Source organism: Psammomys obesus, unplaced genomic scaffold, assembly GCF_907164565.1.
Source record: "Psammomys obesus unplaced genomic scaffold, mPsaObe1.curated_primary_1811, whole genome shotgun sequence".
NCBI classification, from domain to species: Eukaryota; Metazoa; Chordata; class Mammalia; order Rodentia; family Muridae; genus Psammomys; species Psammomys obesus.
In genome coordinates, this window is record NW_026596051.1 from 26,712,056 (window position 1) to 26,730,377 (window position 18,322).

The 18,322-nt window shown below is 43.3% G+C and overlaps 1 protein-coding gene and 1 non-coding gene across 3 annotated transcripts in view; both read right to left on the bottom strand.

Moving 5' to 3' along the window:
- The window catches only part of Prom1 (prominin 1), a 97,621-nt gene that overhangs the window by 11,351 nt on the left and 67,948 nt on the right, over window positions 1-18,322 (bottom strand). For both annotated transcript variants that reach the window (XM_055623931.1, XM_055623930.1), the window contains exons 11-19: window positions 17,847-18,006; window positions 15,336-15,488; window positions 10,879-11,002; window positions 9,199-9,302; window positions 7,115-7,199; window positions 5,304-5,450; window positions 4,677-4,748; window positions 3,452-3,544; window positions 1,780-1,833 (exon numbers count right to left, since the gene is read on the bottom strand). In XM_055623931.1, the coding sequence (XP_055479906.1) occupies window positions 1,780-1,833; window positions 3,452-3,544; window positions 4,677-4,748; window positions 5,304-5,450; window positions 7,115-7,199; window positions 9,199-9,302; window positions 10,879-11,002; window positions 15,336-15,488; window positions 17,847-18,006 (992 nt within the window). The remainder of the gene's footprint in view (window positions 1-1,779; window positions 1,834-3,451; window positions 3,545-4,676; window positions 4,749-5,303; window positions 5,451-7,114; window positions 7,200-9,198; window positions 9,303-10,878; window positions 11,003-15,335; window positions 15,489-17,846; window positions 18,007-18,322) is intronic.
- Window positions 17,263-17,369, bottom strand: LOC129689195 (U6 spliceosomal RNA). The gene has a single exon (XR_008722063.1). It is a non-coding gene; the product is annotated as a U6 spliceosomal RNA (small nuclear RNA).

An 18,322-nucleotide genomic window follows, 5' to 3' on the forward strand; every position in this document is an offset into this window, starting at 1 on the left:
TCTTTCTTTCTTTCTTTCTTTCTTTCTTTCTTTCTTTCTTTCTTTCTTTCTTTCTTTCTTTCTTTCTTTCTTTCTTTCTTTCTTTAAATCTCTAAAGCCTCCACCCACCAAAACATTACACCAAAATTCAGCCACTGCAAACCCATGTGACAAGCTTGTTACAAACAAGGAAAAGAGGTTTCTTTTGAACAGAGGTCTGGGGAAACACAGCTGGGCAAGTAGATGAGAACAGAGTTCCACTAGGTCCTAGGCTGGGTCCCCTTAGGAGGGCAACATGGAACTGCAGGCCTCATCATGAATGTGTAGAGAGAGCCAGCAAGGACCGTGAGCTTATCAGTATGTCATTAGATCCCCTTGGCATGGGACACACGTGTATGAAATGGCCCTGGAGCAGAGCCAACCAACTAGTTTTCACAGAGACTGTGTCACAGCATTGGGCTCATTGAAAGAAGCAGAAGAACCATTTCTTTTAACTGTGGGATTCACATCCCGAAGCTCTTATGAACAGTCTTTCCAGTTCAATGAAGACCCTTATTTCTGATTCTGTGTATATGATGAATACAACACAGCCTCAGGGATCAGTTTCTGTTTCGGGGCACTGCTTGTGGTGGAATGGTGAACCTGGTGCCTTTTTGGCAAGGTTTCCCAAGTATAGGGTGGTATAATCTGCGAGTTTTGAATCGGGATTCAATTAACATTTTGTGCCAAGAAAGGGAGAGGTTTGCTGAATGTGTAAAGATTCTTCTGATCAGTTTTCTCTAAACAATACAGGACAGCAGCTGTTTACATCACATTTCTACCGCACTGGGTATTGTCAGTAAACTAGAGGTGGTCTCAGTACATGAGGCACTCATACTGTGCAATTCATGTAGCGGACCTGAGTATTTGTGAGGAGTCTCGGAAGGCATACCCTCTGCAGACTGCAGCAGAACTGTGCCTCTCCGTCTCATGATGAGAACAATGGATGTGGCCAAGTAACCTGTTTCAGCTAATGGAATGTAAGGCAAGTGGCAGTATCCCGAGCAACTGCTTAAAGGCAATCCCTGCTTTTGCTAATAGCGCAAGATAAATGTCCCCTTAAAGTCTGTGGGTATCACCTGAATACTTAATGAGAATGGCACCTCCATAGGCTCATATATTTACAAATGTGGTCTCTACTTGATGGAACTGTGTGGGAAGGATTAGGAGGTGTGGCCTTGTTGAAGACGGTGTGCCACTGGCGGTGGAAGGTTTAGAAAGATGTGCTGCTCCCAGTTAGCTCACTCAGTCTCGTTCCCTTTTCCTTCTTCCCTCCCTCCTTCTCCCTCTCTCTCTGCATGCTTGTGGATCAGATGTAATCTCTCATTTACTGTTCCAGCACTATGCCTATCTACCTACTGCCATGTTCCTCACCAGCTTCGACAAGAGGCAGCTCTTCCAGGCTGAGTCTTTTAAGTGGTAGGCAAGCAGAAAAGCCTGTGATATGCCCAGCAGTGATGGAGAGTATGTGTGGTGAATGGTGTGATGATTGCCACTGATATTCAGCCCAGTCTTTATAACAGTAACCATGCTTCAGCTAGCCTCCTACACAGCAAGACCAGGCAGCCTGAAACTTGCCTTAACAGAAACACTTGGAAGAAGGGAAGCCATGGGAAAACCAAGTTTGATATTTTAACTGGGTATTCAAAAATACTCCTGACACCTCTATTTAACTTAAAGTACTCATGAAAACCAATACCTCTGAAATTCTAGTGTGGTATTTGATAGCAAAACCCCATGAAAGAAAATCAAAACTCTTACCAGCAACTTATCACTCTTGTGCTCAAGTATCTGGACTCTTTGTTTTAAAGTATTCTGGTAGAGAACATTAAAAAAAAAAAAAGAATCAAAATTCTTATCCAAAGCATCAAGACCACAGACCTTCTGTCAGCCCCTCTCCCAATACAGACATCAAATCTGACTGTACAGAGTAATGGCTACATTCTAGAAAGTACAGTAAACATGAGCAACAACAATTCATGTGTAAGAAAACCTATAGCAGAGGAATAGGATCATAGTCTTCTTTGACTTTAAGGGCTGCAAATCACACATAGTGTGCAGGAACTCCTTCAAGACAAGTTTAACCAGTGGGAGGACACTGTTAAAAGAGATTTAACATGGTTTAGATTAAGGTAGCAAACTTAATCTTTAAAAGGCCAAATACTTCAGGTTTTAGGGGCCATATTCTATTTTTATGGCCAATAGCAGCCATAGATGGTTTTCTAATAGGGGTTGCAATGGCTGTGTCCAAATAAAAGTTTATTTAAAAAAAAAAGACTGGGAGTAGACTGGATTGGACCAGGCTGTGCTTGATAAGGGCCAGTTTGCCATCCCCTGGTTTGGATGATCGATCTATGGCCAGGTTGTTCTAGCTCTGAAAAGATCAGGGTGTCCTGATTTCTTGAAGAAAAGCATTGAAGGGAAATGCAAAGAACTCATGAGTTGATTACTATGTTGACAAGCTTCTTCTGGGTACACAAAAAACAGAAATGTATTGAGCCAGTACACAGCAAATATGAATCCAATGGGAAAATTCTGTGCAACTCTAGCAAACCAGGAAGCAAGGAAGAGAAGACAGAGAGACAACTAGAGTGAAAATTAGATCCACAAGTTTCTAGGTGGGGCAGGATGGAGTTGCATACATCTGCAAATGGGAGCAGCTGACCTAGAAGACCCAGTTGCCACACAGTCCTCCCTTTTGACAAATGCAAGCAGGCCCAAGAGCAAGAATATCATTGATTCCTCTGGTTTCTAAGTCCCAAAGGTTAGAAGTCGAGGTCATCCATCTCCATGAATCAAGTGATGGCAACATAGGAGCCACGCTAATATCCCATCATTCTCTTCACTTCTATTATTTGAAACTTCATTGTTTGATGAGGACATTGGGAAATCACTATGTTTTAGATGGACAAAAGAGGGGTGTGAAACCAGGTCTGTGTGATTCCAAACTGCAAACTACATCTGTTACATTAAAAGTGAGGGAACAAAAAGTTGGAGATAGAACAGAGGAGAAAGAGAACCATGGAGGGAGCCAACACAGCTAAGGGGAACCGAAATACTTAACCTCACCCTCACATATGTCTAAGCAGAGTCTGGAGAAAAGAATTGGAGAATATGTCAGCATGAGGCCAGAGCACAGTCACATTACCCAGGAGGAGTACAAGCTAGGGCGAGGTGCTGGAGACAGGTGTGAGGCTAACCTCACTGCTCCCAGTCTCACAGAAGAAAGAGAGGGAAGCCTAGCGAAGGAAGGCATGACTTGAGGTTGTGTTTTTTAAAAGTCCAGCTCCATATCGGAGGCTGAGGCTGAGTGGATGGATGGGCCCTCCATCAAATGAGCGTGTTTCTCTCGGCTATCGGTAAGTGAACTAGCTAACCAGGTGCTGGATTTCGCTCAGGCCACCACCAAATGCCACAGGTTGTAGACTGTTACCAATAATTGCTGCAGAGGAAGTACTTGGTGCTGGTGGATGGCTCTAATATGCTCTACATCCGCTTTCCAGGCCTGTTTCATGTTTCCTTCAGGCTACAAAAAAAGAATACATATAAGGATCAATACCACAAAACAGACCCTTTAGCCATAAAGGACACCAGAAGACATTACACAACCACAGGAACCTCTCTTAGACAATCATGACGTGGCTAGGCACTGTGGCTAGCGGGGAGACAAACACCTAGATAAACTGCTTCAAACTACAGAGCCACAGACTCAGCAAAATCTCACCCTCCTCGTACATCCTAAGCACAAGATGCTGTGGTTTCTTTTTCTCTGCCTCCAAAATTACACAGCCACTCAATTTTCCTGTTTGACAGTCGAGAAAAACCAAGGCTCAACTGAGGGTGACTCAGGTTAATTCGCACTTAAATGATGGTCAGTATGTGGACTTCAGCAGTCCTGTAAGAGGGGTTATAATTATGGCCTCCATTATACAGATGGGGAAAATAAGGCACAGGTGAGTAAACAACCTGCTTAAGCTACTAGCATTAGGAAGAGACTGAGCCGGGGTTTAAGCCTGGGTCTTCATCTGGAACCCAGAGTTCTTCATCGGTCTGCTGTTTGTTAGAGGGAAACAGTCGGGTCATGCAGAAGAACTGACAGTAGGAAGGCCTACGGGCTACGATGGTGCCTCTGCCCAATCTTATATGCATACTGTTGGTGAAGCAAAGTTACTCTTTACAATGCAAGAAAAGCGTGTGTGTGCATACGTAAGTATGTGTGTGTCTATATATCTGTATGCATTTATGTATGTATGTATGCATAGGCATGTATGTCTGCATGCTGTGTGTGTGTATATATGTGTATATCTGTGTGTGTCCCCATGTGTGCATGTCTGTGTGTGTTTGGAGGTGTGTGTGTGTATATATATATATGTCTGTGTATGTCTGTGCATGTATGTATGTTATGTATGAGAAAGTGTGTGTGTGTGTATGTGTTTTTGAAGTGTAGATGATGATCTATGAAGGCACATACAAAAATAAAGCTTTTCTGCCTTCTGGCCCAAATAGGGAAAGCTGCCAATGGAGCTTCTAATGCTGTGAGGTGCTGTGAAACACAATCAGGCCATGGTGACAGGAGCCTCTTTGCAGCTTCCCAAACAATGGTGTTGACATTTGCTGTTCCAACTACAACAGCATTTAACCGAACTACTGGAACTCACCAACTGGTTTGCTTTTGCTTCTAGAGAAGAGGCAAATGTCAGAAGATCCACTTGGGTAGGAGGTTTCTCAGCCTACCAGGAAGGGAAAAAAAAATCTTAAAGGCATTGAAACCTGAACACCATAACAAGGTAACATACTGAGCATGGGGGTAGGGCCACAGCCAGCAGGAAAAAAAAAAAAAGCTGAAAACTCTTGCATAGGTAACAACACTTGCATTTCCATTTATATGTAGTATTTCCATTCACCATAAAAATGAATGCTACTAATACACACTGTAACATTCATGATCTTAAGATCACACTGAGCAGAGGAATCTAGAAATGCAAGTCACAAAGTGTGTGCTTCTACTTATACGGATTATACCTAATAGAGCACAGACGTGTGGCTGCCAGGAATTCGGAACTGGGGAACAACTGCTTACCTGTGCAGTGTTTTCTGCGGGTGGTGAAGCTAAGCTGGGGCTGGAAGTGGCATCTATGAATACCCTAAATGCCACTAAACTGCCAGCGTTAAAGATGCTGGCCTTCATGCTCCGTTAACCCACCGTTGGGATAAACAGAAATAAAAACACACATGCAATCCTCTAACTTATTCCCACAAACCATGCCTCTGGATGTGGCTCATACCTCTTTCAAGTATGTGGAATAACTGATTGCATCTATCCCAGAAAGTGCAAAGTCCTCAAGGCTTTTCCTTCCTGCATCATCCAACAGTTCAAAGCTACTGACATTCACATTCAGGTTTTCCAACTTATTCCTTATGTCTCCAGTATGCTGTGTGAAAGAAAAGCATTATTTTATCCTCCAAGAAGGTCACATACTCGACGCCTTCAAGAGGAATGAGACTATATCAGATCAAAAGATGCATACACTTTGATTTGAATTACTTCCTTCTCTGCCCCATAAGCATTTGATCTGGAGGTGGAATTTCAAGTGACATGAGATTGCATCTTAAAGGCCTCAGAGGGAAGACGCTGAGTCATAAGAGTGTCCACGTGAACTCCATCAGAAAAACCAGGCTGAGAGGACTCAGTGGAAATAAACTATAAAGAAGAAATGACCTCTACCCATATAGCCATGACAAATAGAGAGGCTGAAAGGACAGAGGAGGCTGGCATTCCAGGGAGGGGACCAGCAAGCACCTGGTAGTAGGACATCGTGGGAAATATCTTTGGGGAGACAAAGAGGCTGAGAATGTGGTTGCTGATATGGGGCTGTCTTAACAGCCAATCAGCAGTTTTCATCAGCGTACAGTGCCTGCCTACCATTCTCAACTGTTTCATAGTGTGGAATAGGAAAAATAGCCCATGGCATACTGGGCAAAGGAATGCAAGAAATCTGCTTAGGACTTTGTCACAAATGATGTTTTGTTTATGGGTATATTTAGGGGAGATGCTGGATACAAAGCTCCCATAACCCTTTCAAATGTCTCCACAATGCAAAGTTGGAGAGCCATCCACGGTCCCCTTTGTTCTTCTAATGGCCTTTCATGATAGCAAAGTGAGCAAGATGTGGGCCAGGACCTTCTCTCTTGGTCTTGATTGGGATCTATCTATACATTATGGAAGCTGAGAAGACCAAAGTAGGCCTCCCAGCAGGGAAACAACTAAAGTAATTTCTCTCTAGAACTGGGGCAGAAACTATTGCTTCTTCTTCTTCCAGAGCACAGTAGTGCTCTGGAATGGTCTTTCCTTGGCATCTCAAGACATAATAAGGGTGTGTGCTGGAGCACAGGTAAGATGGTGATTCTACTCCTTTGATTCCATCTGTTCTGCTTCTTGGCACAGGTGGGTAGGGACCACATTACCCGTTCAGGAGACTTGGGGTGGCGGTGCGTAAGTCCTAATGAAGACAGTGGCAACCATACTTCTCTACGCCTGGTTCCCAAGTCTAGGCACTGGCAGAGGAACTGGTCTTGAAGGACCAACATTTGGTAAGTGAGTGGGTGCTTATCTTTATAGAACATGGTTACTCCATGAAACTAATGGTTTCTCCAAAAAGTCTATCATGGTAGACCTCTTTGGAGGGTCTTGCATAGTCTACTAGAAAAACCCTGAAGAAAAGGAAGACAAGTGGTTGGGGGTGAGAAAGTGGTTGGGAATTAATAGGTAAAGGTGATGGTTACAAACAGCTTCCAGAATGAGTAGATCCCACAGAACCAAGGGAGAAGGTCATGGCCAACATCTTGCTTATTTGGCCTCATGGAAGGTCATTAGGGGTACTAAGAGGTCCATAATGGCTTTATAGTTTTCTACTGGGAAGAACTTTTATTAGAAAGGTTTACATGAGTTTTGGACCTATTGAAAAACTACTCAATGTCACTTTAAAATGGTGTGTTTTATCTTCTGTGGGCTTCACATCAGCCTTAACCACAGGGAAGAAATGTACCTCAGTTTAGTAAAGCAAGGTCAAGTTTATGACTGGCTCAAATGACTCACCTTGTTAATGTTGAAATTGTTACTGATGTTGAAGACATTCTCAAGCCGAAAAGTAGCATACACACCTCGACCACTTTTGCAATCCCTATGGGAAGAAAGAGAGAAAACATGACCAGATCAGCAGTATGGCAATCTCTGGCCATAAGGATGAGGAGAGAAATTAGTCACCCATCAGGCTAGTAGGGCCATTTATCCATCTGGCAAAGGTGCATGATGGAAAGTGAGTACAGTGTCGATCACCCGAGGTTTAGAGGAAAGGGAATATCACACACTAGAGGCTGCCTCTAAAAGCTGGACTAAAGGTAAAGAAAAAAAATCTTTCTTAAAAATTAATGTATTCATTTTACATCCCAGTCATAGCCTCCTCCCTTGTCTCCTTCTGGTCCCACCCTCCCCCTTCCCACCTATCTCTGTCCCCTAGTCCTCAGAAAAGGGGAACCCGCCTCCCTTACCAACTGAACCTGGACTATCAAGTCTCTTCAGAACTGCCTGGATTCTCTTCCTCTGTGGCCTAGCAATGTCACCTCACTCAAGGGACGCAACTGAAGCGCAGTCAACAGAGTCCATATCAGAGACAGCCTCTGGTCCCCTTACTAAGTGACACACATGGAGACTGAGCTGCCTATCAGCTACATCTGAGCAGGGGGCCTGGTCTCCATGCATGATTCTTGGCTGGTGCATCAGTCTCTGAAGGACCCCCTGGGACCAGATTTATTGGCTCTGTTGGTCTTCTTTTAGGTCCTCTCTGGGTCCTTCTCTTTCTCCCCTCTTCCATAAGACTCTGTGCCCTCTGCCCAAAGTTTGCCTGTGAGTCTCAGCATCTGCTTTGACCCTCTGCTGGGTGGAGTTTTTCAGATGACATCTATGGTAGGCTCCTGTCCTGTTCCCTCTATTAACCACATCCAGTGTCTATTTTGTTTGTCTTTCTGAATGAGAATTAAGCATCCTCCCTAGGGTCCTCCTTGTAACTTAGGTGACTTCTGGAGGTCTTGCTTTAGCACCTCAAATTCTGGGTCACCTGGCAAAATTCAGAAAGGACCTGACCTCTGTCCTGAGGAACTGAGGGATCTCCGTATTATGTGTGTGCCTGTGTGGCCATTGTACATCAAAATTCATTTACTAATGGAAATAGAAAGATCCAAAGGGGACCATGAAAGTAACCAGGTCTTCTACCCAAGAGGGAACATTTTAGGAAAGATGATTCCATGGGAAGGATGCTGACTGCTTGAATGTTTTCTCAGCCACCTCTCTACCGAGGAGAGGGCAAATGAAAGAAAAGTAAAGGGTCTGATACATATGAGAAGATTCTGTACCATGTTACTATTGCAGGAATGAAGATTTAAGAAGGTTATAAAAGGATTAGAGAAATCTGTGTATTCAGTTAGCTCTTTTGTTTTGTTTTTGAGACAGGGTCTCTTCTTTGCAGCCTTGGCTGTCTAGAACTCACTCTGTAGACCAGGCTGGCCTCAAACTCACAGAGCTCCACCTGCCCCCGCCTCCCAACTGCTGGGATCAAAGGCGTGTGTCAGCACCGCCTGGCTATCAGTTAGTTCTTACAGTGTGTCAGGCGTTACTACAAACACACGCATCTCACCTGGCCCTCACAACTCCAACGGGAGATTCCTACTGTTATGCACCATGGTAAATGGAGAGGAATTAAACTGCCCAGTGGGGCAGGAACTAGACCAGATCCCACGTGTGATCCGACTGCACAGTGCACATGCTAGCCCTAAAGCTGTCTCACTATTGTGGTGTCTTGTGATGTGTACCACTCTCCGAGTTCTTCAGGGATACTGTTAATACATCTTATTATTATTACACCTTAGCCAGGGAATCCTAGGGAATACCTAGACGGGGGACTGAGAAATCAGCAAGGCTGGCTCACAAAGGCTTGGGAAGATGACATTTGGGGGAAGGATCCTTTTCTATGATATTTTGTTGAGACTAGAAAACAGCTTAGTTCTGAAACTGGAACTTCTTACCATTAAGTTAATAATAATTTAAAAAAACACTGAAAGTGAAATTCTCATTCTTAACAATAACAATATTTTCAGCAGGAAAGTGTCTATTGCAAGAATTAATACCTGTAAACTTGATCGAACGTCAGGTTAATGTTTGGATTAAAGAGTATCAAGCCAGAAAGATAGAACTGCCATTTTTCGTTGAGCAGGTAGGGAGTGTCCAAAACCTGTAACAAACATAAACCTGTTTTAAAGAGAGTTGTACACTGACCCATATAATAATATGTATTATTCAGTTAGATATTTTGAGATATTTTATATTGTGATATTTCTTACTCGTTTCAAACTCAAATAGAAAATAGCACAATTAGAATATATAGGATGAGCACTGAGTAGCATCAATCAATCAATCAATTGAAATTGTGTTTTTAGAGAAACTTCAATTTATTAAACACATTAGAAAGAATATGTTTTTGTTTGCTTTAGAAGAATCAATAAAAAGCCAGAAAGCAATAGACTCAGTGGTTCAGGACAAAATGAATTAAAACTCATTTTCCAGATGGGCATGATGGCACACACCTTTAACCCCTGCATTCTGGAGGCAGATGCAGGCAGATCCCTGTGAGTTCCAGGCCAGCCAGGGCTACCTGGTGAGACACTGTCTTAAAAACAAAACAAAGAAAACAACCTCGCTTTTCACCTCTCTACCACACATATTTAAGTGAAGCACGCCAGTGTGGCTATGTACATGCTGTCCAAGGGGCTCAGCATCCCCCTTCCAAAATGCTTAGGATCCAGTGTTGCAGATTTATTTATTTTTTCTGATGCTAAAATATTCCCACGCATATAAAGAAATATCTAAGCTCTAGGACCCAAGACTACATATGTAGTTCACCTATGCTTAATTATTTTCTTATACACATAACTTGAAGGTAACATTCTACCATTCTTTTTTTTTTGGGGGGGGGAGATATATAGAGACGATGGGATCTGTTGACATTCTCTATTTTCCTTTGACTAACAATAATTGAAGCAATAATTGGTTACCTTGCAATCATTCACTTGTTTTTATAACATCCACCAGGTGAAAAACATACAAACAATGAAAGAGGAAAGTATAAGTGTATTTCAAAAGTCAGGATCTGAGGCTAGAAAGATAGCTCTGTAGATAAAGTGTTTGCCTGTGCAAGCAAGAGGACCTGAGTTCCGACCTAACACCCATGTGAAGGATGAATGTTGGTGTGGAACCTCAGCCCCAGAGGGCAGAGAAGAGACGATCCTGGAGGCTCCCTGCTCAGCCAGGATAGCCAGTTAGTGAGTTCGAGATTCAGTGAGATCCTGTCTCAAAAAGTAAAATGGAATAGAAAAGGACATCTGACATTGACCTCTGACCTCCATATATACATACACAATACTATACACACATACACACACAAACACACACACACACACACACACACACACACACACACACACACACACCCCACCCCACAATCAATACTGGGAAGCCAATCGCTATATTAACGAAGAAAGTGAAAGTGCAGGCCAAGTCCTGGAGTCTTTGGGAGTTGGTCTTGGGAAAAGCAAACCTAAAGTTTAATTTGTACCTGTGCCGCCTCCTTCATACATACCAGAGTAAGCCTACTACCATGTATGTGTATGTGTGTGCACCGCTATTGCAAGCAGAATTTCAACTTGTTGAATGACAACAAAGTACCTATAGTTTTTCAGTCGATGCAACCCACATGATATGGTGAGACCCACGTAGCTAAGTCTCCCATAGAAGTAGAAAGCCATATTTACCTGTAATAACTTCTTGTTTGCATAAGGTTCACAGAGCAACTTTTCCACATTTACACCAACGACAAAAGTCAAAACGACAAGGATCATCATTATCCAGCAAAAAAGGAAGCTGAATCCAACCCCTCTGGGAAAAAACACAAACAACATGAGTAATGCCTGTAAATTTTTACTAATTCCACCCACTCGTTATACACAGTGGACCTGTAATCTTCAGTGTTGTGTGGGTAAGAATGCGTTGACCTTCCACAAGTGAAGGAAGCCAGTGGTTACCACTGGAAACTTGGAAAAATGCTTACAGGACACTCATAATAATAGCGTCGGGTCTACCTGTGGTCTCGCATAGTCTAGAACCTGGGCTCTAGCGTCAGTTGAGAACCAGTTCTTTCTGCAAGGATGTATACGGTAGAGACACCAAGCAGGAAGTGTGCCTGTGGAGATCCATACTGCCAACTTCACAGGCTCTAGAATCTCCAAGGAGGTAAGCCTCTAGGCACACCAGTGAGATGTTGTCTTAGTTTGCTTTCTATTGCTGTGATGAAATGCCATGACCAAGGCAATTCATAGAAGGGTTTATTTGGCTTACAGTTCCAGAGGGCTGAGATTTGTGGTTTGTTTTTTTTTTAATATTTTTACTTTTTTATATTAATTACAGTTTATTCACTTTGTATCCCAGCTATAGCCCCTCCCTCATCCCCTCTTAATCCCACCCTCCCTCCCTCATCTCCTTTCATGCCCCTCCCCAAGTCCACTGATAAAGGAGGTCCTCCTCCCCTTCCATCTGACCCTAGTCTATAAGGTCTCATCAGGACTGGCTGCATTGTCTTTTTCTGTGGCATGGTAAGGCTGCTCCCCCATCAGGGGGAGGTGATCAAAGAGCCAGCCACTGAGTTCATGTCAGAAACAGTCCTTGTTCCCATTACTAGGGAACCCACTTGGCACTGAGCTGCCTTGGGCTTCATCTGTGTAGGGGTTTTAGGTTATCTCCATACATGGTCCTTGGTTGGAGTATCAGTCTCAGAAAAGAGCGCCGTTCCCAGATTTTTTGGTTCTGTTGTTCTCCTTGTGGAACTCCTGTCCTCTCCAGGTCTTTCTATCTTCCTTTCTTTCATAAGATTCCCTGCACTCTGCCCAAAGTTTGGCTATGAGTCTCAGCATCTGCTTTGATACCCTGCTGGGTAGAGTCTTCAGAGGTCCTCTGTGGTAGGCTCCTGTCCTGTCCGCTGTTTTCTCCCTCTTCTGATGTCTCATTTGCCTTTCTGAGTGAGGATTGATCATCTTACCCAGGGTCTTCCTTCTTGCTTAGCTTCTTTAGGTGTACAGATTTTAGTATGTTTATTCTATATTATATGGCTAATATCCACTTATAAGTGAGTATATACCCTGTGTGTCTTTCTACTTCTAGGATACCTCACTCAGGGTGATCTTGTCATGATAGAGAAGCACAGCAGCAAGCAGCAGACATGGTGGCTGGAGCAAAGACTGAGGGCTTTCGTTTTGAACCATAAGCAGGAGCCAAGAGCCAGCATTCTCCACTTCCTGCCTCCTGCCTGTGGATGCAGTGTGACACTCTAGCTCCTGAAGCTATGAGTTCCTCGCCACAGTGGACATGCCTCAAACTGTCCAAATACAGCCTTCCTCCCTCCTGTTGCTTATCAGTGGTGCACACGTAGATCAGTGATGTGGACAGGTATGTTCATAGATCCATGGTGTGAACAGGGGTGTGGGCATAGGTGTGGGCATAGGTCAATGGTGTAGACAGGTATGTACACACTAACTCACAAGTGCTTATACTCTGACCAACTTGTCCACCTTGCAGCTGGACATTTCAAAATCATTTTTTTCTGCTTTTTAAAAATAGGTTTTATTTTGTTTATTAACAGCCCAGCTGTCCTGAAACTAGTTCTACAAACCAGGCTTGCCTCAAACGCACAGTGCTCTGCCTGCCTCTGCCTCCCGAGTGCTGGGCATGTATCACCACCGCCTGGCCAGACCTTACCACCTTAACACAAACTATGGAAACACATCCATGCTCAGGAGGGGTCTTCCAGAGCTTGCGCTCTCTCTCCTTCCCAGAGGTGACAGGATGGGAATTACTAGGCAAAGTACATGACAGTGTCTCCGTGGCATTTGCTAGAGTCTTGCAAATGATCTCCTAGCCATACAGATATGACTACTATGTGACACCTGTGGCTCTCCTGGGATGAATTTTTCTTCTGAGGTCTAGAATGATGATCTGGACGCTGTTGTTCAAGAGCTAAAGGGGGGAGTTTTGTTTGAGCTTCAAATAAACAAACGACAAAGCTTGTTGATGCTGCTAGGTCTGCCCCCTAATCTCTGCAAAGCCTCACATTTTATGCTGTGTTCACCCTTTTATCCCTTATAGTCTCTAATATGCTCTGGGGACCCTCTGAAGATTCAATGAAAGGACCTCTAGATCATCATGAGGAACCTTTTGGGAAACCAGTTTTTGAAAGCGACCATGCTCATGAACAGAAGGTGTTGCTATGTTCACAGAGCATGTGGGGACATGGTCGCAGCAGAACTAGAGGTAGGCTCTGTGGTTTGCACAAGCAAGGACACAGTTTGGAAGCAGAAGCTGTAGCCTTCTCATGGGTCTGAGCTAAACAGCACTGGGACCCAACCTTCCCTTTGCAACTGTGCAGTTGTCTCTTAGATGTCGCAGGGGCTAGAAACCTGCAAGCACAGCCAGAAATTTCAGCAGGAGCAATCAAGCCTGCCCTGTGCAGAGGTGGAGTTCAGTGGTAAAGAAGACAGAGGCACCGACATCTATGGCCCTTCTGCAATGAATCTGATGGCATCTGACATTCTTAACATGTCTCCTGCCTCCATCCCAAATGTTTCCATGAGCCTTTGCCTCTGTAAAGACTCCTTAATCTGCAGAAAAATATCTAAACTGAAGTAGCTTGTATCTCCATCAATCTGAGAATGATGTATTCCTTGCTTGCTTGTTTGTTTTAAGCCAGATACCATAATTTTTTTTTTTGTTGTGGTTGTAGCCATAAATTTTTTTCTTTCTTTCTTCTTCTGTTTTGTTTTGTTTTGTTTTTCTTTTTACAAACTTATCAAGGCAGTAATTTTTCAAGTAGTTTGCTTCTTGTCAAGCAGTTATTTTGATGGAATATATATGCCACCAGGATGTGTCCCAAATAGTCAGTTACGTGGGCTATAAAAGTCTTAACATTAAACTAATCTACTTGTGTCTATGTTTAATTGAGCACAAAGGCAAAATAAATCCTTGCTGGTGTAATTTGTATTGTTTTTTTTCCCTTCCATGTTGAGAGGTACTTTCATTTGGAGATCCATTCATCCATCCATCCATCCATCCATCCATCCATCCATCATCTCTCCTTCCCTTCCTCTTTCCCTTCTTCTCTCTCTCTCCCTCCCTCCCACCTTTGGGTTGCATTCAGAGCCTTGCACATGCTAGGCTACCTCTACCTGCCACTTCTACAGTACTACAGTAGAATGTTTTAAAAAAATATGTGTGTGAGCAAATAGGCTTCTCTTGTAGAGTACTTCCTCCAGTCCTGGCAGCCCCCAGGTCAGTCACGTTAAGGCTATTTTCAGAGATATCTACATTAGTGTTCATAAAGGCACATGATCCTAGAGCCTGTTTGGGGGAAAGAACTTAGACACACAGAGCACAAGAAATCTGATTATGATCGTGACTCTGTGTTTAAAGAGGCGGATCAATGCATGGCACCTGCTCTCCAGTCTTCCTCCTCAAACCAGTGACAGTAGAAGCACATGGCTGATATTTTGGCTCTCCATCTCTCAAAGGAGGTGTTACAGATCCTTACTTCCCTTTGCACCTGCTTACATATCCTAGCATTGTTTTCAACGAGAGAACTTGAAGGCCACCAGCTTTCTCTGTGGCACATTTATTGCTATTGTGACTATATCCAGTTTAGGGTTCTGGTGCCATCATTATGCACACTGTCCTTGCCTGCTAGGCTTTGTTTCAGTATCTTAAAGGCTTTCCAAATATGTGAATTTATGTATGGCTGTCTTTAAAGCAGAGATAATTGCTCCCACACCTAACACCTACTCTTTGTCCTCAAGTCAGGCTACTTGTCTAAATACCAAGGGTGCTGAGTTGGCAAAACCCTGCTTTAACTCAGTCTCCTGGAGTTTCAAAGTTAGCTGTACTGCTGACTGTAGAGAATGGTGTTCCTGTTTCTTGTGAGAGTAAGTGATGAGTGAATGAGTGAATTAATGCAGATAATGAAGGAACAATGGGTATTAATCAGCTTGGAAATGATTTTCATGACAGGACCTTTTAAAAGCACCTGTATTAACAATATCATATCTAAACAACATGAACTCAGAGGCTCCAATGTGAGATCAAGAGGCTCCAGGTTTCATAACAGCACACTCAGCACCGCCCTCCTCTTCCCATTTCTACCTCCCTGTGACAGAATAGAGCAAACACTTACACCATGAGGAAGATGCCTCCAGTGTTGGACATGCAGCCTCTTCCAGTTGGGGTGGCACGCTTGTTATAGCCAAATACACCACAGAACAAGCCCAGGAAAAAGAAAGTCGCAATGAGGGTCAGCAGGAAGCAGACAATCAAGCTACCCAGCCACCTGGAGAAAAAAAAAAAAGATACAGTGTTATCATACAATTTTTGGTTGTGAGTCCAGTCTTTAATGGCAGGACGATCTTTTCAGTCCCATTATTATACGTCAAATAGGCAGTGACTGCAATGGGAAAGACTTCATGACAAGAGTCCTTTACACCCCTACTTTTTAGCCAAACCAGCCAATACATTTTCCTCTTGGCTTTGTAGTGCCAACCCTCCAGTAGTGATGAACATACGCACATATCACATGGTGCTCAGAGCAGGCCTAAGCTTCCTCACGGCTCTGATCGAAACACACCTAAGACATTCAAGTCCTGTCAGATCTCATAGTGTTGGAAGCTGTGCTGAGGGTCTGGGTAGGCAACAGAGAAAAAACAGCAAGCTCCTCTCCCTTTCTCAAAACTCTTTTGGGGTTACAGGAATATTCTGGGACATCATGTTCCTTACCAAACCAGAAATACTGTGTGACAGATGCATGAGACATTTAGAATTTTATGAGCATCTTAAATCAAATGTCTACAGAGTGCAAAGCTTAATTTTTGTAATGGTCCTGGGAGACATTTTAGGATAATGGAGCCTCAATTAGGTCTACTGGCATTCTCGGAATGTGCACCAACTTTCCCAGAAGCTGAGGAGCACTCAAGGCTAAAAATGTTTCCCAATGTTTAAGACACTAAAAAACAATAGCATCTGTTCATCTTGGGGCATCCTGACAGAAGCTTTTCATTCAATTAAAAGCAGTTTTGGTAATTACAGTAATAGCTACCAGCAGCCATTCTGTGGGAGGTTCATTCCAGATCTCAGGAAGGCCAAATTAAATGAACCATGGAGCCTGGCTGCAGAAAAGTGTCAGAGTCAATGAGTCAAATGATGAGTTAAAATATTTTTCAAAACATCAAAAGCTTTATGGTCTCTGGGCAAGGGTGGAGGAAGGAAGGGAGAGTAACTGGAAGAGGCAGATAGATAATTGGGCTATGCTGTCCCATTTGTTGCAACTCAGTCTCTTAACAAGTTTGTAGGGTCCCAGAGGGAAGTTCTGTCTTATGTCTGCCCCAGGGTCTGCTGGGGTGTCCCAGCCTCACAATGGAAACATTACATGAGCACCCGAAAGCTTATCCATTGCAATGATCTATGGCCTTAAAGGGTTCCTTTCCCTTTCTGAGCCCAGAAGCCTTGTTTACAGAAAGCGTCAAGCACAGAACATAACTCAGCAGATGTCAGGGATCACTGTCAGAAGTACCATGCATAAAATGCTTAGTAAACACATTGAACATCTTCCCCTAAGGCTACAGTCTTCTAATTTGTTTTTTTCTCCTCATACAAAAAGTCAGCCAGGTGAAAGAGATCCTCTAAACTGTCTAGAGGGCAAATTCTAAGTCTGCACCCCCCAAAGAAGAAAACACACCCTACATCTCATGGAACTTCTAAATCCTTCCCGCTTCATTCTCTGTTTTAAATGTTCATCATTCCAAACAAGACCAACTCCATCACCTGCATTATTTATAAGCCCTGGGTACAGCCCTCTGCCCCAGCTCAGACACCAACATAGTGGCCTTATAGCACAGCTAAGACAACCAGATTCCTTCAGAAAATACCTACCTCTGTGCATTTGTTTCACAGATCATTGAGGATGCTTTTCCAAATACCCTTCCTGATTACTTTTATGCTTCCCAAATCCTGCTTACTAACTGTAGTAAAGATTGGAGAAACAATGAACATCAAAATCCTAAACTGTTGGCTATGTGGCTCAAGGATTTCCAGCCCCCCGATTTTTGCTTTTAAACTCGGAGTGTCTTATGAATACACGTGTCACCTTTACTCAGAAGCGATGCTAACCATTTCTGTATCGTCCCAGTTTTGCTCTGTGAGCTGCCGTAGTGAGCACTTAGGCTGTGTGTGTGCATGGGTATGTGACACATGTATAAACATGCTTTTGTAGGGAAGAGTTTGATGTCACTCCCCACCTTAATTTTTGAGTCAGGGGTCTTACTGAAGCCAGAGCTCATCAATTGGCTGGTCTTAGATTGGCTGGCCTTCAAGCTCCAGGGCTCCACCAATACTTCCTCTCCCCAGTACTAGGGTTACACTGCCCATCTTCCCTGATTTTATTTATTTATTTTAACATGGGTGCTGGGGACCCAAACTCAAGTCCTCAGAATTGTACTGCAAGTGAGATTTAGTGCAATGCTCTCTCCCAATCCCCTTTCACTTTCAAAAGTGAACAGAGCTGGGGGTTGTCCACAGCAGGCCACAGCCTCTTTATCCCATTTGGTTTCATAAGGTTATCATGGAATTATGTTTTTATACCCTCACAAAGCAAGCTTCAAGCTTTTCATTTGCCAGCTCCAAAAGGGCCACTCACAAGTATGAGTCATATTCTTCCAGTTCGGGCAGCTTCTTGTGGAAGTAACTGTTGCTGTCATTAAGGTAACGGGAGAGCCCAGACAGAACCACATCAATAGGAACACTTTGGGTCATATTCATAACGAAAGAGCTGATAGAATCCGAGGCCGTTTTGAATTCTGAAAAGAAAGGGACCTCAGTTACTCACTTTCAAACATAGAAGACAGAGACCTTGTTTGAGACCAAAAAATAAAAAGTCACTTAAGTTTTTCCCATGTGTGGATTTCTAACAAAGTAAGATTCTACAGTAAGCACCAATAGAGCCAAGACTACCTATAAGCAATGGCCAAACAAAACAGTGGATCTAACTGTAGACTTAGGTGGTAGTAAAGTCAAGCCAGTCTTCCTCCTCTAATATCTTGAAGAAAGAAGAAAGAAAGAAAGAAAGAAAGAAAGAAAGAAAGAAAGAAAGAAAGAAAGAAAGAAAGAAAGAAA